The sequence below is a fragment of the Oncorhynchus keta genome, chromosome 18 (assembly GCF_023373465.1).
Source record: "Oncorhynchus keta strain PuntledgeMale-10-30-2019 chromosome 18, Oket_V2, whole genome shotgun sequence".
Taxonomy (NCBI): Eukaryota; Metazoa; Chordata; class Actinopteri; order Salmoniformes; family Salmonidae; genus Oncorhynchus; species Oncorhynchus keta.
The window spans coordinates 28,914,929-28,939,491 of NC_068438.1; the positions used below are offsets into that span (position 1 = coordinate 28,914,929).

At 42.6% G+C, this 24,563-nt stretch overlaps 2 protein-coding genes across 6 annotated transcripts in view; one reads left to right on the top strand and one right to left on the bottom strand.

Moving 5' to 3' along the window:
• The window catches only part of LOC118375292 (neurofibromin-like), a 120,934-nt gene that overhangs the window by 71,592 nt on the left and 24,779 nt on the right, over positions 1-24,563 (top strand). For both annotated transcript variants that reach the window (XM_052467799.1, XM_052467803.1), the window contains exons 34-42: positions 11,367-11,799; positions 14,976-15,316; positions 15,536-15,738; positions 16,279-16,472; positions 17,151-17,291; positions 18,590-18,869; positions 23,954-24,168; positions 24,281-24,342; positions 24,428-24,563. The exon at positions 24,428-24,563 is cut by the window's right edge and continues 6 nt beyond it. In XM_052467799.1, the coding sequence (XP_052323759.1) occupies positions 11,367-11,799; positions 14,976-15,316; positions 15,536-15,738; positions 16,279-16,472; positions 17,151-17,291; positions 18,590-18,869; positions 23,954-24,168; positions 24,281-24,342; positions 24,428-24,563 (2,005 nt within the window). The remainder of the gene's footprint in view (positions 1-11,366; positions 11,800-14,975; positions 15,317-15,535; positions 15,739-16,278; positions 16,473-17,150; positions 17,292-18,589; positions 18,870-23,953; positions 24,169-24,280; positions 24,343-24,427) is intronic.
• Positions 6,942-18,097, bottom strand: LOC118375298 (uncharacterized). 4 transcript variants are annotated; one of them, XR_008068138.1, is made up of 5 exons: positions 17,819-18,097; positions 9,902-10,022; positions 9,781-9,809; positions 8,977-9,025; positions 6,942-8,864 (listed from the first exon to the last, which is right to left on the bottom strand). XR_008068138.1 is itself a non-coding variant. In XM_035761814.2 (4 exons), the coding sequence occupies exon 4, from the start codon at positions 8,850-8,852 to the stop codon at positions 8,235-8,237; it is 618 nt and encodes a 205-aa protein (XP_035617707.1). In that variant the 5' UTR covers positions 8,853-8,864; positions 9,781-9,809; positions 9,902-10,022; positions 17,819-17,974; the 3' UTR covers positions 6,942-8,234. The 4 variants fall into 4 exon arrangements, 3 of the variants coding, with proteins under 3 accessions (XP_035617707.1, XP_035617706.1, XP_052323831.1); XM_035761814.2 differs by lacking the exon at positions 8,977-9,025 and having other exon boundaries at positions 17,819-17,974; XM_035761813.2 differs by having other exon boundaries at positions 9,781-10,022; positions 17,819-17,974.

The window sequence follows — 24,563 nt, forward strand, 5'->3', positions numbered from 1 at the left end:
ATCAGCTATCCGTCCTGTCTCCCTGTAGCGCTGTCTTAGGTGTCTCACAGTACGGACATGGCACTTTATTGCCCTGGCCACATCTACAGTCCTCATGCCTCCTTGCAGCATGCCTAAGGCACTTTCACGCAGATGAGCAGGGACCCTGGGCGTCTTTCTTTTGGTGTTTTTCAGTGTCAGAAGAAAGGCCTCTTTAGTGTCCTAAGTTTTCAAAACGAACATTAATTGCCTACTGCCTGTAAGCTGTTAGTGTCTTAATGACCGTTCCACAGGTGCATGTTACTTGTTTATGGTTCATTGAACAATCATGGGAAACAGTGGTTAAACCCTTTACAATGAAGACCTGTGAAGTTATTTGGATTTTTACAAATTATCTTTGAAAGACAGGGTCCTGAAAAGGGTAGATTTCTTTTTTTGCTGACTTTATGTATACAGTTGAAGTCGGACGTTTACATACACTTAGGTTGGAGTCGTTAAAACTAGTTTTTCAACCACTCCACAAATTTCTTGTTAACAAACTATGGTTTTTGCAAGTCCGTTAGGACATCTACTTTGTGCATGTCATTTTTCCAACAATTGTTTACAGACAGATTGTTTCACTTATAATTCACTGTTTTACAATTCCAGTAAATGTCATGGCTTCAGAAGCTTCTGATAGGCTAATTGACATCTGAGTCAATTGGATGTACCTGTGGATGTATTTCAAGGCCTACCTTCAAACTCAGTGCCTCTTTGCTTGACATCATGGGAAAATCAAAACAAATCAGCCTAGTCCTCAGAAAAAAAATTGTAGGCCTCCACAAGTCTGTTTCATCGTTGGGAGCAATTTCCAAATGCCTGAAGGTACCACGTTCATTTGCAATAGTACGCAAGTATAAACGCCATGGACCACGCACCCGTCATAACGCTCAGGAAGGAGTTGTGTTCTGTCTCCTAGAGATGAATGTACCTTGGTGCAAAAAGTGCAAATCAATCCCAGAACAACAGCAAAAGACCTTGTGAAGATGCTGGAGGAAACCGGTACAAAAGTATCTATATCCACAGTAAAACGAGTCTTATGTCGACAACCTGAAAGGCCGCTCAGCAAGGAAGAAGCCACTGCTCCAAAACCACCATAAAAATGCCAGACTACGGTTTGCAGCTGCACATGGGAACAAAGATCGTACTTTTTGGAGAAATGTCCTCTGGTCTGATGGGGAAAAAAAATAGAACTGTTTGGCCACAATGACCATCGTTATGTTTGGAGGAAAAAGGGGAGGCATGCAAGCCAAAGAACAACATCCCAATCGTGAAGCACGGGGGGTGGCAACATCATGTTGTGGGGGTGCTTTGCTGCAAGAGGGACTGGTGTGCTTCACAAAATAGATAGAATCATGAGGGGGAAATTTATGAGAATATATGGAAGCAACATCTCAAGACATCAGTCAGGAGGTTAAAGCTTGCTCGCAAATGGGTCTTCCAAGTGGACAATGACCCCAAGCATACTTCCAAAGTTGTGGCAAAATGGCTTGAGGACAACAAAGTCAAGGTATTGGAGTGGCCATGACAAAGCCATGACCTCAATCCTACAGTAAATTTGTGGGCGGAACTGAAAAAGCGTGTGCAAGCAAGGAGGCCTACAATCCTGACTCAGTTACACCAGCTCTGTCAGGAGGAGTGGGACAAAATTAACCCAACATATTGTGGGAAGCTTGTGGAAGGCTACCCAAAACGTTTGCCCCAAGTTAAACCATTTAAAGGCAACTCTACCAAATATTAATTGAGTGCATGTAAACTTCTGACCACTGGGAATGTGATGAAAGAAATAAACTCTGAAATAAATCATTCTCTCTACTATTATTCTGACATTTCAAATTCTTAAAATTATGTGGTGATCCTAACTGACCTAAGACAGTGAATTTTTACTAGGATTAAATGTCAAGAATTGTGAAACTGAGTTTAAATGTATTTGGCTAAAGTGTATGTAAACTTCCGACTACAACTGTATGTTAATGTATTTATAATAGAGGTTGACCGATTAATCGGAATGGCCAATTTAATTAGGGCTGTTTTCATAAACAATCAGTGTTTTTGGGCGCCGATTATCCCAATTTTTTTAAAATATTTTTTTTATACCTTTATTTAACTAGGCAAGTCCATTAAGAACACATTCTTATTTAACTTAGCGAGATTAACTGCCTTGTTAATGGGCTGAACCGCAGATTTTCACCTTGTCGGCTCGGGGTATCCAATCTTGGAACCTTACAGTTAACTAGTCCAACGCAATAACGACCTGCCTCTCTCTCGTTGCACTCCACAAGGAGACTGCCTGTTACGTGAATGCTGTAAGCCAAAGTAAGTTGCTAGCTAGCATTAAACTTATCTTATAAAAAACAATCAATCATAATCACTAATTAACTACACATGCTAGATAATATCAAGTAATATCATCAACCGTGTCCTTCGTTGCATATAATCTGACTGTGCATACAAGTATCTGACTGAGCGGTGGTAGGCAGAAGCAGGCGCGTAAACATTAATTCAAACAGCACTTTCGTGCGTTTTACCAGCAGCTCTTCGTTGTGCGTCAAGCATTGTGCTGTTTATGACTTCATGCCTATCAACTTCCGAAATGAGGCTGGTGTAACCGAAGTGAAATGGCTAGCTAGTTAGACCGCGCTAACTAGAGGGACGGAAGCTATACTGTTCCACTGGCAATACTAAAGTGCCTGTAAGAACATCCAATAGTCAAAGGTTAATGGAATACAAATGGTATAGAGGGAAATAGTCCTATAATTCCTATAATAACTACAACCTAAAACTTCTTACCTGAGAATATTGAAGACTCATGTTAAAAGGAACCACCAGCTTTCATGCTTTCACGTTCTCATGTTCTGAGCAAGGAACTGAAAAGTTAGCTTTCTTACATAGCACATATTGTTCTTTTACTTTCTTCTCCAACACTTTGTTTTTGCATTATTTAAACCAAATTGAACGTGTTTCATTATTTACTTGAGGCTAAATGTATTTTATTGATGTATTATATTAAGTTAAAATAAGTGTTCATTCAGTATTGTTGTAATTGTCATTATTACAAATCAAATCAAATTAATTGACCGATTTTTTTTTTTTTTTTTTTTTTTTTTTTTTTTATTTTTTATCGATATCGGCTTTTTTGGTCCTTCAATAATCGGTATCGGCGTTGAAAAATCATAATCGGTCGACCTCTAATTTACAAGTATTCAGACCCTTTACAGGCAGTGATTACAGCCTCAAATCTTCTTGGGTATGAAGCTACAAGCTTGGCACACCTGTATTTGGGGAGATTCTCCCATTCATCTCTACAGATCCTCTCAAGCTCTGTCAGGTTGAATGGGGAGTGTCTATGCATAGCCTTTTTCAGGTCTCTCCAGAGATGATTGATCGGGTTCAAGTCTGAGCTCTGGCTGGGCCCACTCACAGACATTCATAGACTTGTCCCGAAGCCACTCCTGCGTTGTCTTGGCTGTGTGCTTAGGATCGTTGTACTGTTGGAAGGTGAACCTTAACCCCAGTCTGAGGTCCTGAGTTCTCTGGAGCAGGTTTTCATCAAGGATCTCTCTGTACTTTGCTCTGTTCATTTTTGCCTCGATCCTGACTAGTCTCTCAGTCCCTGCCGCTGAAAAATATCCTCAAGAAATGATGCTCCCACCACCATGCTTCTCTGTCAGGATGTTGCCAGGTTACCTCCAGACTTGGCATTCTGGCCAAAGAGCTCAATCTTGGTTTCATCAGACCAGAGAATCTTATTTCTCATGGTCTAAGAGTCTTGAGGTGCCTTTTGGCAAACTCCAATGGGGCTGTCGTGCCTTACTGAGGAGTGGCTTCCATCTGGCCACATTATCATGAAAACCTAATTGGTGAAGTTCTGCAGAGATAGTTGTCCTTCTGGAATATTCTCCAATCGCTACGGAGGAACTCTGGCGCCCTTTGGGTTCTTGGTGGTTCCAAACTTCTTCTATTTAAGAATGGAGGCCTTCAATGCTGCAGAAATGTTTTGGTACCCTTCCCCAGATCTGTGCCTCATCACAATCCTGTCTCTGATCTCTATGTACAATTCCTTCGACCCTATGGCTTAGTTTTGGCTCTGACATGCACTGTCAACTGTGGGATCTTATATAGACGGGTGTGTGCTTTTCCAAATCATGTCTAATCAATTGAATTTATCACTCCAATCAAGTTGTTGAACCATCTCAAGAATGATCAAAGGACACACGATGCACCTGAGCTCAATTTCCAGTGTCATCGCAAAGGGTCTGAATGTTTACGTAAATAAAGTATTTCCGTTTTAATCTTATTTTTATATATTTGCAAACATTTCTAAAAATCTGTTTTTGCTTTGTCATTATGGGGTATTGTGTGTAGATTGATTAGGGAAGCATTGTATTTGATCAATTTTAGAATTAGGCTGTAACATAATGTGGAAAAAGGAAGGGGTCTTAATATTTTCCAAATGCACTGTAATTTGTTTGACGGTACTGAATGTTGTGTTTTGTGACGTTTCTGTTGAATAAATAGTTACCGATCATTTTTCAATGATGGTGTGAAAGTAGTTGGCCACCTTATTGTCTTGCTGCTGAGGCATGTTACATGGGAAATTGTCCAGTTGTCGTTACCACTCATTCAGTTCAATTATACCATTGTGTTTGTTTGGTGTCTTTTTGCTATTGGTTTAAAACCTTCAATCGTAATAAATAAAACAAAACACGGCATGTTTCTCAGCAGTCCAAATGAAAGGTTCAAGACGTTCTGTCAAAGACAAGCGGTGGTTTGTACAGTGTTTATTTTGAGTTGAATTGTTGAACATGTCTTTCTCTGTAGATTGTGGTTGATGCTTCAGTTTTGCTCTCCTTTTTTTCACATGCCAACAATATAAAGTCAATTTTTTTTATTGTGTGCTCAGGTTTATATACTGAGTGTACAAAACATTAAGGGCACCTGCTCTTTCCATCACATACAGTACCTTCAGAAAGTATTCGTACCTCTTGACTTATTCTAGATTTTTGTTATGTTACAGCCATGCATTTCTAAGAGCTTTGCACACCTGGATTGTACAATATTTGCCCATTTTTATTCTTTTAAAGATTGTTTGACAATTTTGAAATGCTCTGTCACATTGGTTGTTGATCGTTACATGACAACCATGTTCAAGTCTTGCCATAGATTTTCTAGCAGATGTAAGTTACAACTAAGATCGGCCACTCAGGAATATTCAGTCTTCTTGGTTAGCAACTGCAATGTAGATTTGGGCTCGTTTTAGATTATTGTCCTGCTGAGAGGTGAATTCATCTCCCAGTGTCTGAAAGCAGACAATCAGGTTTTCCTCTAGGATTTTGTCTGTGCTTAGCTACATTCCATTGCTTTTTTGTCCTTAAAAACTCCTCAGTCCTTAACAATTACAAGCATACCCATAACAGGATGCAGCCACCACTGTGCTTGAAAATCTGGAGAGTGGTATTCAGTAATGTATTGGATTTGCCCCAAACATAACACTTTGTATTTAGGATTAAAAAAAGTGAATGGCTTTGCTTCATTTTTTGCAGTATTACTTTAGTGGCTTGTTGCAAACAGGATGCATGTTTTTTGATATTTGTATTCTGTACAGGCTTCCTTCTTTTCACTCTGCCAATACGGTTAATATTGTGGAGTAACTACAATGATGTTGATCCATCCTCAGTTTTTTCCTATCACATCCATTAAACTCTATAACTGTTTTAAAGTCACCATTGGCCTCATTGTAAAATCCTTGAAAACTTTCCTTCCTCTCCGGCAACTGAGTTAGGAAGGACACCATTATCTTTGTAGTGACTGGGTGTATTAATACACCATCCAAAGCCTAATTAATAATATATAATTAATAATCTCATTTTCAAATTTAACCCATGTACCAATAGGTACCCTTCTTTGTGAGGCATTGTAAAACCTCCCTGGTTTTTGTGGTTGAATCTGTGTTTTGAAATTCACAGCTTGACTGAGGGACCGTACAGATAATTGTATGTGTGGGGTACAGAGATGAGGTAGTCAATCGAAAATCTTGTTAAACACTATTATTGCACAAGGAGTGAGTCCAGGCATCTTATAATGTGACTTGTTAAGCAAATGTTTACTCCTGAACTTATTTAAGCTTTCCATAACAAAGGGGTTGAATACTTATTGACTCAAGACATTTCAGCTTTTCACTTTCCTCACACCACTAGGGGCATGTTCTCTAGATCCTGTGGTACTTCCAGACACAAATCCCTGGAGCTGGAACTCTGCATGGTCATTTTGCCATAGTTATTGACTCAAGACATTTCAGCGTTTCATTTTTAATTAATTTGTTTTAAAAAATCTTCAAGAATATTTCCACTTTGACATAATGGGGTGTATTGTGTCGGCCAATGACAAAATATCTAAATTTAATCTATTTTAAGTTGTGGCTTTAACACAAAATGCGGGAAAAGGAGTATGAATGCTTTCTGACTGCACTGTAGACTGACAAGGTGAATCCAGGTGAAAGCTAGTATCCTTTATTACAATGTATGACTTTACCCTTGGTTCTTCATCAGGTCTTTGTTCTTCAGTACAGTTTGTGTCAACATAAAGCAGCTTCAGTCAACCTAATCTAGGGCACAGATTTTGTTAATATATTAATTAAACAATTGTTTTTTTTTAACTACCCAAGGGGCTGTTTTCCTGATAGACATCCACTTCTGTAATTTACTATATTCAAACACTTGGTCCTAATAATAATATAACCTGTTAAACTAGTGCCAGGATATTTGTTTACAGTAATGGAATAATTTCACATCAATTTCACTGCTGTCGTTGAACTCATGCAACCCCCTGTATTTATTGCGGTCCACTGTTTCTGAAACTGTTGTCTAAACACTTGTGTTCTTACTCCATCGATTCAAAACAAGAATGCCATTCATTCACACCTGTTCACAAAACCTCCATTTATTTGGGTTGTGGCATTTAAACAAATATTGTATTTTTACAGAAAAGAGAAAAGAAGTTAGACTTAGTAGAGAGGAGTGGAAACAAAGGAGTTAGGAGTTCTGTGACTGACTCGTGAAGGTTGAGGGGAAGACTTATTGATGTAACAAGTAGGCTTGGCAGGACCAATGCTATCTCTCTGCCCAGCCACCGATGGAAACAAGATGTTCAAAGTTTACCCTTGGTATAGTATTTGTGCATGGAATCACTTCAGATAAAGGAAAGGAAGTTCACATCAAGTTGGTGGAAAGTAATCATTTTAACTGAACTCACATCTGACCAGCAAGCATGTTGGCATATTTGAGTGTGTTTTATTATTATTTTTTTTTTAATACAGGTAGATAGGACAGTTTAGATTGGACAACATATATTATAAAATGTTTGACATTTAATGTCTTGGGGAGAAGCGACCACATTCAGTTATATATATATATATATATATATGGTGGACAATGTTTGAGTGCTTGTTTGCTGAGAAGGAGTCTTTTAGCCAACAGTGTCAATAGAGACGGGGGGCTTCCATTCTATTACATATTGGAGTTGAGTTTCTATCATTTCAATCTTCAACAAAATATACTTTCTACGTAAGCTTAATGCCCTTTTGTTACACTTAGTTAATCAAATATTCTCAGTACCTCTGCCATTAAGAGAAGTTGGCATAGTGTACTGCTAATATGATTGAATTTGGCAGTTAAGAGCTTTGGGCCAGTAACCAAAAGGTCACTGTTTTTAATTTGTCAATATGTCCTTGAGCAAGGTAATTTACCCTAGTTGCTCCTGTAAGTCACTCTGGATAAGAGCGTCTGCTAAATGACTCAAATGTAAAATATAAGTGACCCCCCCCCCCCCGTACATAGATCCTGAACCTTCGTAGTAAGCTGTAAGCGTAATTAACTTGGGCAGTTGGCAGTAGTGTGCTGTTCGTAGCACATTATTTCAAATTAATGTCTTGCTGCTCCCAACAGCCTATTCAAATGTTCTCTATAGAAATAAATTTGAGACAAAATCATTCCAAATCAGATTAATGCAGTTTACAAAGCAAATATGTAAAAGCTCCTAAAAATTGATTACATATAGCTGGAGTACTTATTAAAAAAATAACAAATACTCTTTGTTTTGACTTGAGGCACAAGACTGGAGCTGATCTGGCCTGTTGATATCTATGCCTGAGTGAAGTTCAGCTCTGAGCCAGGCCATGGCTCTCTGAGGCTGGAGAGGGAGTGCATGCAATGCTCTACTCACACCACTAGGGGCATGTTCTCTAGATCCTGGGGGATTTCCAGACACAAATCCCTGGAGCTGGAACTCTGCATCTGCATGGCTATTTCGCCAGTTGTTCTCGCATCCCCTGTTTGGCCTCTGACTCTTTCTGCCTGCTCCTCCTCCCTTTCCTGTTTCTCTTCTTCCCCCTGCTCTTCATCCTCTTCTCCATCCAAACGGACCTCCTCCAACATGACACTGGTATCACAGGGCCCCACTATGCCCCCCTCAGAGTGCTCCGTGTCCCAGTAGCCTGCGCCACTCACCAGGTCCACGTTACTGCGGGCGGGGCGAGGGGCACGGGCCTGGCGCCTAAGACTGCACACCTGGGAGGCCAGGACCACAGTAGAGACGAGCAGAAACAGGACCAGGCCCCCAGCGCAGGTCACCACTATGAAGCCCAACTGGGGCTTGATGAGGCAGCCCGTGGTAGCCTTTGTGGGAGAGCTGGAGGTGTCGTTTTCCTCTTGGGTAATTGAGGTTATGTCAGTTGGATATATGGCATTAGTGGTCTGAGGCTGAGTAATGCTGGTGTGTGAAGCTTGTCCAATCAGAAGGAAGAAGAGAAGATGGAGAGAGATTCTGGAGCCTTCCATTCTTCAGTTTATCTGAAATGGTAGGATAGGAAGAGAATAGCTTTTGTTGTTCATGCCAGTTAACAGTCTCTGTATTGTGACGGTTTGTTAATGTTTGAATATAATTCTAGAAATGGTTAGTTACATTTGCTTGGGGTCCACAGAGTTATTGCAGGGTGCCGTTTTCTTTTGTTCTGTAAAAAAGAGGAGAATATCTTCTTTCTAATAACTTTATTTCTCAACTCCTAATATTGAGCAAATTACACTCATTGGAGCTCATTACACTCACTGGAGTCTATGACATAGGCTTTGGAAAAGCACCCGCGAGTACCAGTCGTGGCTGCTGGTAGGCTTTCTTGACTTGGACATTTTTGCCAACACATGGCTAACTTTTGTTTAACCAGATAAGCAGCTGCTATTAGTGAAAATGTGTTTGGAGTTACCTTTCTAGCAATAGGCTATGTTATAGTTTACACTTTCTCTTCCAATTATAATGTGGGGAGGTAAAAAATAATGGAAAACTGTCTAGCAAATCTATTCATTTATAGAAAGATTACTTCTCCCTGCCATTATCATTAACCTGATAAAACAAGATGTGATTTATTTAAAAAAATATCTAACTAGCCCAGTTAAGTCTATCACTCACTGTCACAGTACAGTTTACTCAAAATGAAGTAATCAATGTGTTACTGAAGTAGATCAATACACTTGCTTTTCCATAAATAATCACTTCTAGCAAGTTAGTTCTATGCAATACCTTTCAGGAAGGTGATGCATACAATACATGTCAGAATAAGCTAGACCTCTTTTAGTAAACATTTTTACAAATCATGGTTTTGTCGTTTTTATTGCGATGTCCACTAAAATCAATTGAATCTTATCACAAAATTATTTGGTCATTCCTTTTTTTTATACAATGTATGTTGGAGATTGTATGGGCATCTCTTACCTGGGCAAGGGCACAGCCTTAGAGTGCTTCTGTGTGAGAGAAAGAGCGAGAGTGACAAGGTTAACTGGACTAGGAAGATGATAAGGAGCGGTCTGTCGTGTGTGTTTGTCAGAGGAAGCACCTGCTGCGACCCAGCCTCTTGAGATGCACACACTTCCTATCCCCCCTCGGGTCTTTTTCTGACTTAGTTATTTCTAGGCTCCTTGGACCTCCACCGCTACAGCATACAGATGTCTCATATGCTGCAAGAGGAAAGAGACAGAGAAGGGTGTATGTAAAGTAGTTTAGGCCTACAATTCAGTCTGAGACTGCCAGCTGCCAGTAAATGACATGTATAATACTGCTGTTGATTCACTTTTTTGTTGTTGCTATTTTGACATGGTTATGCTGAGACCAAGATCTCTATTTCAGTCGAGCCTGAAACAAAACAAGAACATTGTGTATGAAGTGCTTTCAGAATGGGATGAATTTCTATTCTTACCCGTATGACTCCACCGTCAGACTGTTCTATCTAAATTAAAGAGACCAGAAAATACCTGTCTTTTTGGATGTATTTAACCGGTAAAGGTATTTCTTTTTAGAGGTTGACCTGGCTGGCAGAGAAGTGCACTTTCTACCTCCTCTTCCTTTAGACCTATCCTCAACCTCTACCACCTCCTCTTCCATCAGACCTATCCTCAACCTCTACCACCTCCTCTTCCATCAGACCTATCCTCAACATCTACCACCTCCTCTTCCATCAGACCTATCCTCAACCTCTACCACCTCCTCTTCCATCAGACCTGTCCTCAACATCTACCACCTCCTCTTCCATCAGACCTATCCTCAACTTCTAACCAACTCCTCTTCCATCAGATCTATCCTCAACTTCTAACCACCTCCTCTTCCATCAGACCTATCCTCAACCTCTACCACCTCCTCTTCCATCAGACCTATCCTCAACATCTACCACCTCCTCTTCCATCAGACCTATCCTCAACATCTACCACCTCCTCTTCCATCAGACCTATCCTCAACATCTACCACCTCCTCTTCCATCAGACCTATCCTCAACATCTACCACCTCCTCTTCCATCAGACCTATCCTCAACTTCTAACCACCTCCTCTTCCATCAGACCTATCCTCAACTTCTAACCACCTCCTCTTCCATCAGACCTAACCTCTACCACCTTCTCTTCCATCAGACCTATCCTCAACTTTTAACCACCTCCTCTTCCATCAGACCTATCCTCAACATCTACCACCTCCTCTTCCATCAGACCTATCCTCAACATCTACCACCTCCTCTTCCATCAGACCTATCCTCAACTTCTAACCACCTCCTCTTCCATCAGACCTATCCTCAACTTCTAACCACCTCCTCTTCCATCAGACCTAACCTCTACCACCTTCTCTTCCATCAGACCTATCCTCAACTTCTAACCACCTCCTCTTCCATCAGACCTATCCTCAACCTCTACCACCTCCTCTTCCATCAGACCTATCCTCAACATCTACCACCTCCTCTTCCATCAGACCTATCCTCAACATCTACCACCTCCTCTTCCATCAGACCTATCCTCAACTTCTCTTTCCCTTCCCGCAGGTTTAAGACAGGCCAGATCAACGGAGATCTTCTAATCTACCATGTGCTGCTTACCCTGAAGCCTTACTACGCCAAGCCCTACGATATCATAGTGGACCTGACCCACGTGGGTCCCAGCAACCGCTTCAAGACAGACTTCTTGTCCAAGTGGTTTGTTGTGTTCCCGGGCTTCGCATACAAGAACGTGACGGCGGTCTACGTGTACAACTGCAACACATGGGTGAGGGAGTACACCAAATACCATGAGAGGCTGCTGACAGGCCTGAAGGGCAGCAAGCGGGTGCAGTTCATCGACTCGCCAGCACGGTTGGCGGAGCACGTAGAGGCAGAGCAGCAGAAACTCCCAGCGGCCACCCTGGCCCTGGAAGAGGACCTAAAGGTGTTCCACAACGCCCTCAAACTTGCCCACAAGGACACCAAGGTCTCCATCAAGGTCAGTAGCACAGTGGTCCTTGTGTAACCCTAACTTTCAAACTGGCCTACAAGGACAACTGGGTAGTATGAAGGGCACGTGGGAACAGGGAGAATTGTTTACTCAAAGGTCCAATGGAGCTGTTTATTTTAATCTCTATCAAATCATTTCTGGGTAATAATTAAGTACCTTACTGTGATTGTTTTTAACCTCTTGCTCCTACCTGACACGCAGGCGTCCCATCTAGACATCTGGAAATGCAAATGCGCTACTCTAAATGCTAATAGTACTAGTTAAAACTCAAACGTTCATTAAAATACACATGCAGGGTATTGAATTAAAGCTACACTCGTTGTGAATCCAGGCAACAAGTCAGATTTTTAAAATGCTTTTCGGTCGAAAGCATGAGAAGCTATTATCTGATAGCATGTAACACCCCAAAAGACCCGCAGGGGACGTAAACAAAATAATTAGCATGGTCGTCGCTACACAAACCGCACAAATAAAATATAAAACATTCATTACCTTTGACCATCTTCTTTGTTGGCATTCCTAGATGTCCCATAATCACTATTGGGTCTTTTTTTCCGATTAAATCGGTCCATATATAGCCTAGATATCGATCTATGTAGACTGTGTGATAAACGAAAAAAAATAGCGTCTTATAACGTAACGTCATTTTTTTAAATTAAAAAAGTCGACGATAAACTTTCACAAAACACTTCGAAATACTTTTGTAATGCAACTAGGTATTAGTAAACGTTAATAAGCGATCAAATTGATCACGAGGCGAAGTATATTCTTTAGCTGTCCGTCTGGAAATAATGTCCGGGTAAATCTCAACCAAAATATCCGGTCGGAGACCGGAAGAAATGCGCTGCCTTGCGTCTGTTTGACCAAGAAACAAATAGTAGGCAAGTGACAAGACTCTAGACAACGTGTGGAAGCTGTAGGTATTGCAACCTCAGCCCCATTAAATGTGGGTCACCTTTATCAATGGGTTCAAGTCGCGCATGGATATATTTTTCCATTTTCAGTGATCAGATTTTCCTGCACTTTTCGATGAAACGCACATTCTGTTATAGTCACAGCTGTGATTTAACCAGTTTTATAAACGTCTGAGTGTTTTCTATCCACACATACTAATCATATGCATATACTATATTCCTGGCATGAGCAGCAGGGCGCTGAAATGTTGCGCGATTTTTAACAGAATGTTCGAAAAAGTAGGGGGTAGGAGTAACAGGTTAACTAAAAGGGTCAAAAAGGGCCCCCTGAGTGGCACAGCGGTCTAAGGCACTGCATGGCAGTGCTTGAAGCGTCACAACACAGGCTGTGTAACAGCCAGCTGTGACCGGGAAACCCATGAGGTGGCGCACAATTGGCCCATTGTCGTCCGGGTTAGGGGGGGGTTTGGCCGACCAGGATGTCCTTGTCCCATCACGCTCTAGCGACTCCTTGTGGCGGGCTAACTACCTGCAAGCTGACTACGGTCTCCAGTTGTACTGTGTTTCCTCTGACACATTGGTGAGGCTGGCTTCCGGGTTAAGCAAGCAGTGTGTCAAGAAGCAGTGCAGCTTGATAGGGTCGTGTTTTTGAGGATGCATGGCTCTCGACCTTCGCTTCTCCCGAGTCCTAACGGGAGTTGCAGGGATGGGACAAGACTGTAACTACCAATTGGATACCACGAAATTGGGAAGAAAAGGGGTAAAAGTTTTAAAAAATATATATATATTGTTTTTAAAAAAAATCTTAGCAAAGGGCAAGTTCTCAGCATTCATTTTGATAGAACTGTCTGGGAGTGGTCCAAGTGGGCAGGGGAAAACAACTGAAATTATTGTTTGTCTATTAACTCATTTACAGCATGGAAAGGTCACATCTCTGTCGCACCAAAACAGGCTGAAATTTCAGGTAGTCTTTTCAAACAGCTCTTATTTTCAAAGGGCTTCATCATTTTCACAATTTTACAGTGTTGTTCCAACCTCAGTGTAGAAATATACATATTTATATAAACTCAGCAAAAAAAAGAAAAAGCCCTTTTTCAGGACCTCGTCTTTCAAAGATCATTTGTAAAAATCCAAATAACTTCACAGATCTTTATTGTAAAGAGTTTAAACACTGTTTCCCATGCTTGTTCAGTGAACCATAAACAATTAATTAACATGCACCTGTGGAACTGTCGTTAAGACATTAACAACTTACAGACGGTAGGCAATTAAGGTCAGTTATGAAAACTTAGGATGCTAAAGAGGCCTTTCTACTGACACCAAAAGAAAGATGCCCAGGGTCCCTGCTCATCTGTGTGAACCTGCCTTAGGCATGCTGCAAGGAGGTGGAGGGTCCGTCATGGTCTGGGGCGGTGTGTCACAGCATCATCGGACTGAGCTTGTTGTCATTGCAGGCAATCTCAACGCTGTGCGCTACAGGGAAGACATCCTCCTCCCTCATGTGGTACCCTTCCTGCAGGCTCATCCTAACATCACCCTCCAACATGACAATGCCACCAGCCATACTGCTCATTCTGTGCGTGGTTTCCTGCAAGACAGGAATGTCAGTGTTCTGCCATGGCCAGCGAAGAGCCCGGATCTCAATCCCACTGAGCACGTCTGGGACCTGTTGGATTGGAGGATAAGGTCTTGGGCCATTCCCCCCAGAAATGTCCGGGAACTTGCAGGTGCCTTGGTGGAAGAGTGGAGTAACATCTCACAGCAAGAACTGGCAAATCTGGTGCAGTCCATGATGATGAGGAGATGCAATGCAGTATTTAGTATCTGGTGTGGCCACCAGCTGCATTGACTGTTACTTTTGATTTTGACCTCCCCCCATTTGTTCAGGGACACATTATTCCATTTCTGTTTGTCACATGTCTGTGGAACATCAGTTTTCGTCTCAGTTGTTGAATCTTATGATCATACAAATATTTACACGTTAAGTTTGCTGAAAATAAACGCAGTTGACAGTGAGAGGTTGGTTATTTTTTTGCTGAGTTTATATTTAACACAGGAAAATCACGTTTTTTATTTCTCTGGGCCTCAAATCAATTTATATAGATTAGTTTGTTGCCGAAGGGAAAGTAGAAGGTTGAATTGATTGGCTGTTGAGTCCTGCTTTGTGTAGCAACATGAGACAACTGGTCTGTGTTGTCATTGTTGACATGTACACACTTATCTCAACAACAACCCTCCCTATTATCCCAGGTGGGCTCCACGGCCGTCCAGGTGACATCAGCAGAGCGTACCCGTGTCCTGGGTCAGTCGGTGTTCCTCAATGATGTGTACTATGCCTCTGAAATCGAGGAGATCTGCCTGGTGGACGAGACCCAGTTCACCCTGACCATGGCCAACCAGGGAACACCCCTCACCTTCATGCACCAGGAGTGTGATGCCATCGTCCAGTCCATCATCCACATCAGGACGCGCTGGGAGCTCTCACAGCCAGACTCCATCCCCCAGCACACCAAGATCAGGCCCAAAGATGTGCCGGGTACCCTGCTGAACCTCGCCCTGCTCAACCTGGGCAGCTCCGACCCCAGCCTCAGGTCAGACATTAAACATGGCTAAACACCCAAGCTTCTAGTGGATTCTGGGAAATGTAGTCCCATTGATATCTCGGGGGGGAGGGGTCAATCAGAGCAGGTCTTGGTGTAGCGTGATCTCTTAAATATGAGCAGTAGCTAAACACAACAATTGATTTACAACTTCTTCAACCAACTTCCTGATTGGAAATGGAATATAATAGCTAACTCTCCCCTCTACAGGTCTGCAGCCTACAACCTGCTGTGTGCCTTAACCTGCACCTTCAACCTGAAGATCGAGGGCCAGCTGCTGGAGACCTCAGGCCTGTGTATCCCTGCCAACAACACTCTCTTTATAGTCTCCATCAGCAAGACGCTAGCCGCCAACGAACCACACCTCACTCTGGAGTTCCTGGAGGAGTGCATCTCCGGCTTCAGCAAGTCTAGTGAGTCTAGAACACAAATGCACAGAAACACACATACTCACAAATGCATTGACTGAAATTCATTCCAGAAGATGCCCTCTTACTCGCTCTCACTTTTCTTAGTCACACACACTCGCCCACTTTCTCTTTTACAGACTGAAACTCTTACTTTCTCTCAACACACAAATGCATTTGTGGGGGAACTGTTTGATTGCCTTTTCCATCCGTGTGCATTGAGCCATAGCTCTTGAGCTTTCAGTGTGGGTGTCATTCATCCACACTCAAACCTCTGTTCCTCAACACTGTAGCAACAACAGAGGAGCTGGTGTTATTCAACCTCTGTTCCTCAACACTGTAGCAACAACAGAGGAGCTGGTGTTATCCAACCTCTGTTCCTCAACACTGTAGCAACAACAGAGGAGCTGGTGTTATCCAACCTCTGTTCCTCAACACTGTAGCAACAACAGAGGAGCTGGTGTTATCCAACCTCTGTTCCTCAACACTGTAGCAACAACAGAGGAGCTGGTGTTATTCAACCTCTGATTCTGTGTCTGTGTTTAGGTATAGAGCTGAAGCACCTGTGTCTAGAGTACATGACCCCCTGGCTGCTCAACCTGGTGAGGTTCTGTAAGCACAATGACGACGCCAAGCGCCAGCGTGTCAGCGCCATCTTGGATAAGCTCATCACCATGACCATCAACGAGAAGCAAATGTACCCCTCTATACAGGCCAAGATCTGGGGCAGCCTCGGCCAGGTGAGTCACCACACACACACTCGCTCTCAAACACTCACGTATGCATACACACCAGTTGTTTGACACTTAGTTACCTTTTAGTCAAACATTCTTATCTTAGAGGGCACATGTTTGCTTAATGTACTGTTAAATGTCTCCAAGCCCAATAAAAACTGTTGGCTTTCTCAGAAATGTAGGCTGACAGAGATGGGAGGCAGTCAGGTAGAAGATAGGGTGGAACCTTTTGCATTTTTATAGGCACAGGAAATGGTTTATGAATCCAACATGCCGAATCATAGCCAGTGTTTGTCAATATAAACATTTTATTGATTTTTTTTTAATTGAAGGTATCGAAATGACAACTCTGGGGTTGAAAGTGTTCTTCCTAAATATCATTATCTACGTTCTAAAAGTTTTGTTGCTTGTCTCAGATGACTGCAATATAGGCATCTGAATATAGTTATCTCCATAGAAAACAAACAACATGTTCTGAACTCATGGTACAGTATCTTTCACACTCAACCCATTTTTAAAAATATTTTGGGGGTGGTGAGCAAGTGAGCACTGTGGGGAGAAAGGCAGTTACTTGTGTCTGATTTTGTGACCTGTCAATTCTACATAATGTATTTATTTCTCAACAGTCCCTAACGTTTAGCCACACTGAATGCAACTTAGATTGTATGTGACCTCTGCCCTCAGATAACGGACCTGCTGGACGTGGTGTTGGACAGCTTCATCAAGACCAGCGCTACAGGAGGCCTGGGCTCCATCAAGGCTGAGGTCATGGCTGACACGGCTGTGGCTCTGGCCTCAGGGAATGTCAAACTGGTCTCCAGCAAGGTGGGTATCGACACTTTTAGCTAGTTTATGAGGCTAATAAATGCTAACTGGGCCAACAGTTTTCAATGGACAAATGGCTAACAGTTTCCTGTCAGTCTCATGTTAATAATGACAGGGTAACATGGATAGGCTAGCGTTCCTGCACTGGGAACACTCCTCTGTGTCAGTCTCATGCTAACACAGCAAGTACTCCCCCGTGTCAAGACCTGTATCCAAACATGGATGACGTCCTTGTCCTCAATGAACCCTCTGGTTGGAGGCCACTTTCCTCTCAAAAACATCACAATGTCACTAACTCAAAGTAAACTTTAGTAAAAAACTGTTAGAATATTAATCACGGCCTAACAGTCCCAAGAGAGATTTTCTAAATCATCATTTTGGATTAAGCAAAGAAATATTCCTGTGTTATCAATATTATTATGCAGACAGTTTTAGGATGATATGAAGATACAGTTTGTCCCAGACAACATGTATTCATCTAAAATGTCCTCCAAAAAACATTTACATTTAAATGGATTCATACTTACCAATTTAGTTTAGTTATGACTTCTCTCCACTTACATAATCCAAACTGACCGAATCATCAACTCAATGTCCATCTGTGAGCTGTTTATCCCAATTGTCCCTCTTACTGAGATAGAAACACACAAACCCTCAGAGCCCAGGCAGACAATAGTAAGCCAGGCCCTCGCTCCTATTAAGGCAGACACTGTAAAGCATGGCAGTGAATGGTGATCATTGTGAAGATGTTTTGCCAAGGAACAGTAAACACAGTGCTCTTTTAGTTGAAGTATCACAGCACCCATCTTAGTCATTTACATCTATTTAAGTGACTAATCAATGACTTTAAGCTTCACATTTGATTTGTAATTTGTAGGGTTTGTGTGCTCTGATATATTAGTCTTAATGTACACGTGATCCATCAGGGTGGGCATTGTTTGGTTGGCATGTTCCAGCCCAGCCACTACTGATGTCATGACAGGCCAGCTATTGGGGACAAAGGGTAGTTTGTCTAGTCCCTTTGGCCTATTTGTCACCCGAGGCTTGGGCCAATGATGTTTGACCCATCTAATCCCTGCCATCTTCTCTCTGCCTCCTATTATGCTAACATCCCAAAATACATCTGAAGTTTGCTTAGGGATACTGATCGCTTTTAAAATAAAATAACCCAAACAGATGGTGCCCTTGGCAGATATTCTGTTGATGTTAACATCATCAGTCAGCAAAAAGTTGTCTTTAACACCAAGTATATGATGTCATATCACTGACAACCTTTTCTCCACACACCATCTGACCAGGTGATTGGCCGGATGTGTAAGATCATCGATAAGACGTGCCTGTCTCCCACGCCCACCCTGGAGCAGCACCTGATGTGGGATGACATCGCCATCCTGGCCCGTTACATGCTGATGTTGTCCTTCAACAACTCTCTGGACGTGGCCACTCACCTGCCCTACCTGTTCCACGTGGTCACTCTGCTGGTGGCCACCGGCCCCCTGTCCCTCCGCGCCTCCACACACGGCCTGGTCATCAACATAATCCACTCTCTCTGCACCTGCTCCCAGCTCAACTTCAGAGGTTAGGAAGTACACCGTATCTACCCTGCAGACTATATACCATCTGTAGTTAAACACCCTGCCCTGATCATTAATGTGAGGAAGCACACCGTATCTACCCTGCAGACTATATACCATCTGTAGTTAAACACCCTTCCCTGATCATTAATGTGAGGAAGTACACCGTATCTACCCTGCAGACTATATACCATCTGTAGTTAAACACCCTTCCCTGATCATTAATGTGAGGAAGCACACCGTATCTACCCTGCAGACTATATACCATCTGTAGTTAAACACCCTTCCCTGATCATTAATGTGAGGAAGCACACCGTATCTACCCTGCGGACTATATACCATCTGTAGTTAAACACCCTTCCCTGATCATTAATGTGAGGAAGCACACCGTATCTACCCTGCAGACTATATACCATCTGTAGTTAAACACCCTTCCCTGATCATTAATGTGAGGAAGCACACCGTATCTACCCTGCAGACTATATACCATCTGTAGTTAAACACCCTTCCCTGATCATTAATGTGAGGAAGCACACCGTATCTACCCTGCAGACTATATACCATCTGTAGTTAAACACCCTTCCCTGATCATTAATGTGAGGAAGCACACCGTATCTACCCTGCGGACTATATACCATCTGTAGTTAAACACCCTTCCCTGATCATTAATGTGAGGAAGCACACCGTATCTACCCTGCAGACTATATACCATCTGTAGTTAAACACCCTTCCCTGATCATTAATGTGAGGAAGCACACTGTATCTACCCTGCAGACTGTATACCATCTGTAGTTAAACACCCTTCCCTGATCAGTAATGTGAGGAAGCACACCGTATCTACCCTGCAGACTATATACCATCTGTAGTTAAACACCCTTCCCTGATCATTAATGTGAGGAAGCACACCATATCTACCCTGCAGACTATATACCATCTGTTGTTAAACAATCTTCCATGATCATTAATGTGAGGAAGCACACTGTATCTACCCTGCAGACTGTATACCATCTGTAGTTAAACACCCTTCCCTGATCATTAATGTGAGGAAGCACACCGTATCTACCCTGCAGACTATATACCATCTGTAGTTAAACACCCTTCCCTGATCATTAATGTGAGGAAGCACACCTTATCTACCCTGCAGACTATATACCATCTGTAGTTAAACACCCTTCCCTGATCATTAATGTGAGGAAGCACACTGTATCTACCCTGCAGACTATATACCATCTGTAGTTAAACACCCTTCCCTGATCAGTAATGTGAGGAAGCACACCGTATCTACCCTGCAGACTATATACCATCTGTAGTTAAACACCCTTCCCTGATCATTAATGTGAGGAAGCACACCATATCTACCCTGCAGACTATATACCATCTGTAGTTAAACACCCTTCCCTGATCATTAATGTGAGGAAGCACACCGTATCTACCCTGCAGACTATATACCATCTGTAGTTAAACACCCTTCCCTGATCATTAATGTGAGGAAGCACACCGTATCTACCCTGCAGACTATATACCATCTGTAGTTAAACACCCTTCCCTGATCATTAATGTGAGGAAGCACACCGTATCTACCCTGCAGGCTATATACCATCTGTAGTTAAACACCCTTCCCTGATCATTAATGTGAGGAAGCACACCGTATCTACCCTGCAGACTATATACCATCTATAGTTAAACACCCTTCCCTGATCATTAATGTGAGGAAGCACACCGTATCTACCCTGCAGGCTATATACCATCTGTAGTTAAACACCCTTCCCTGATCATTAATGTGAGGAAGCACACCGTATCTACCCTGCAGGCTATATACCATCTGTAGTTAAACACCCTTCCCTGATCATTAATGTGAGGAAGTACACCGTATCTACCCTGCAGGCTATATACCATCTGTAGTTAAACACCCTTCCCTGATCATTAATGTGAGGAAGCACACCGTATCTACCCTGCAGACTATATACCATCTGTAGTTAAACACCCTTCCCTGATCATTAATGTGAGGAAGCACACCGTATCTACCCTGCAGACTATATACCATCTGTAGTTAAACACCCTTCCCTGATCATTAATGTGAGGAAGCACACCGTATCTACCCTGCAGACTATATACCATCTGTAGTTAAACACCCTTCCCTGATAATTAATGTGAGGAAGCACACCGTATCTACCCTGCAGACTATATACCATCTGTAGTTAAACACCCTTCCCTGATCATTAATGTGAGGAAGCACACCGTATCTACCCTGCAGACTATATACCATCTGTAGTTAAACACCCTTCCCTGATCATTAATGTGAGGAAGCACACCGTATCTACCCTGCAGACTATATACCATCTGTAGTTAAACACCCTTCCCTGATAATTAATGTGAGGAAGCACACCGTATCTACCCTGCAGACTATATACCATCTGTAGTTAAACACCCTTCCCTGATAATTAATGTGAGGAAGCACACCGTATCTACCCTGCAGACTATATACCATCTGTAGTTAAACACCCTTCCCTGATAATTAATGTGAGGAAGCACACCGTATCTACCCTGCAGACTATATACCATCTGTAGTTAAACACCCTTCCCTGATCATTAATGTGAGGAAGCACACCGTATCTACCCTGCAGACTATATACCATCTGTAGTTAAACACCCTTCCCTGATAATTAATGTGAGGAAGCACACCGTATCTACCCTGCGGACTATATACCATCTGTAGTTAAACACCCTTCCCTGATAATTAATGTGAGGAAGCACACCGTATCTACCCTGCAGACTATATACCATCTGTAGTTAAACACCCTTCCCTGATCATTAATGTGAGGAAGCACACCGTATCTACCCTGCAGACTATATACCATCTGTAGTTAAACACCCTTCCCTGATCATTAATGTGAGGAAGCACACCGTATCTACCCTGCAGACTATATACCATCTGTAGTTAAACACCCTTCCCTGATCATTAATGTGAGGAAGCACACCGTATCTACCCTGCAGACTATATACCATCTGTAGTTAAACACCCTTCCCTGATCATTAATGTGAGGAAGCACACCGTATCTACCCTGCAGACTATATACCATCTGTAGTTAAACACCCTTCCCTGATCATTAATGTGAGGAAGCACACCGTATCTACCCTGCAGACTATATACCATCTGTAGTTAAACACCCTTCCCTGATAATTAATGTGAGGAAGCACACCGTATCTACCCTGCGGACTATATACCATCTGTAGTTAAACACCCTTCCCTGATAATTAATGTGAGGAAGCACACCGTATCTACCCTGCAGACTATATACCATCTGTAGTTAAACACCCTTCCCTGATCATTAATGTGAGGAAGCACACCGTATCTACCCTGCAGACTATATACCATCTGTAGTTAAACACCCTTCCCTGATCATTAATGTGAGGAAGCACACCGTATCTACCCTGCAGACTATATACCATCTGTAGTTAAACACCCTTCCCTGATCATTAATGTGAGGAAGCACACCGTATCTACCCTGCAGACTATATACCATCTGTAGTTAAACACCCTTCCCTGATCATTAATGTGAGGAAGCACACCGTATCTACCCTGCAGACTATATACCATCTGTAGTTAAACACCCTTCCCTGATAATTAATGTGAGGAAGCACACCGTATCTACCCTGCAGACTATATACCATCTGTAGTTAAACACCCTTCCCTGATCATTAATGTGAGGAAGCACACCGTATCTACCCTGCAGACTATATACCATCTGTAGTTAAACACCCTTCCCTGATCATTAATGTGAGGAAGCACACCGTATCTACCCTGCAGACTATATACCATCTGTAGTTAAACACCCTTCCCTGATCATTAATGTGAGGAAGCACACCGTATCTACCCTGCAGACTATATACCATCTGTAGTTAAACACCCTTCCCTGATCATTAATGTGAGGAAGCACACCGTATCTACCCTGCAGACTATATACCATCTGTAGTTAAACACCCTTCCCTGATCATTAATGTGAGGAAGCACACCGTATCTACCCTGCAGACTATATACCATCTGTAGTTAAACACCCTTCCCTGATAATTAATGTGAGGAAGCACACCGTATCTACCCTGCGGACTATATACCATCTGTAGTTAAACACCCTTCCCTGATAATTAATGTGAGGAAGCACACCGTATCTACCCTGCAGACTATATACCATCTGTAGTTAAACACCCTTCCCTGATCATTAATGTGAGGAAGCACACCGTATCTACCCTGCAGACTATATACCATCTGTAGTTAAACACCCTTCCCTGATCATTAATGTGAGGAAGCACACCGTATCTACCCTGCAGACTATATACCATCTGTAGTTAAACACCCTTCCCTGATCATTAATGTGAGGAAGCACACCGTATCTACCCTGCAGACTATATACCATCTGTAGTTAAACACCCTTCCCTGATCATTAATGTGAGGAAGCACACCGTATCTACCCTGCAGACTATATACCATCTGTAGTTAAACACCCTTCCCTGATCATTAATGTGAGGAAGCACACCGTATCTACCCTGCAGACTATATACCATCTGTAGTTAAACACCCTTCCCTGATAATTAATGTGAGGAAGCACACCGTATCTACCCTGCGGACTATATACCATCTGTAGTTAAACACCCTTCCCTGATCATTAATGTGAGGAAGCACACCGTATCTACCCTGCAGACTATATACCATCTGTAGTTAAACACCCTTCCCTGATCATTAATGTGAGGAAGCACACCGTATCTACCCTGCAGACTATATACCATCTGTAGTTAAACACCCTTCCCTGATAATTAATGTGAGGAAGCACACCGTATCTACCCTGCGGACTATATACCATCTGTAGTTAAACACCCTTCCCTGATCATTAATGTGTAGGGATGCCACTAGGCTCTCTTGCAAGTAAGATGTAATTGAGAGACCTAACATAAACACAGCATGCAGTGAACAATGAAACTGCTTCAATAGAGGTAGATTTGTGTTCTTTTTATTTGCTATAGATATCAGTGTTCAGGGTTTCTCTTTCAGAAGAGCAACAAGTCATCTTCTCATCTTGTCATGATCTCTTCCAGAGGAGACCAAGCAGGTCCTGAGGCTGAGCCTGACAGAGTTCTCCCTGCCCAAGTTCTACCTGCTGTTTGGCATCAGTAAGGTCAAGTCTGCTGCGGTCATCGCCTTCCGCTCCAGCTACCGCGACCGCTCCTTCTCCCCCGGGTCCTACGAGAGGGAGACCTTCGCCCTCTCCTCCCTGGAGACCGTCACTGAGGCCCTGCTGGAGATCATGGAGGTGAGGGAGACACACGCACATTACTTGATATATTGTGCTTAATGTATACAGTAGAATGTCCAGAATACATGCAAAATCCCAATGTCTGACTGAATGTGTTCTCTCCTGAAAGGCGTGCATGAGGGACATCTCAGTGTGTAAGTGGCTGGACCAGTGGACCGAGCTGGCTCAGAAGTATGTTGTTCATTTTCACCACTATCACTGAATATATACACAGTCTTTTGTGCACATCTCAAATGCCACCTATGTCTTCCACCAGGTTTGCGTTCCAGTACAACCCGTCCCTGCAGCCCAGAGCCCTGGTGGTGTTTGGCTGCATCAGTAAGAGAGTGACCCACAGCCAGATCAAACAGATCATCAGGATCCTCAGCAAGGCCAGCCCCCTGCTCAGCATA

Bases quoted from the DNA above. Each gene is read 5' to 3' on its own strand.
- LOC118375298 (XM_035761814.2), bottom strand. From the start codon at position 8,852: ATGGAAGGCTCCAGAATCTCTCTCCATCTTCTCTTCTTCCTTCTGATT.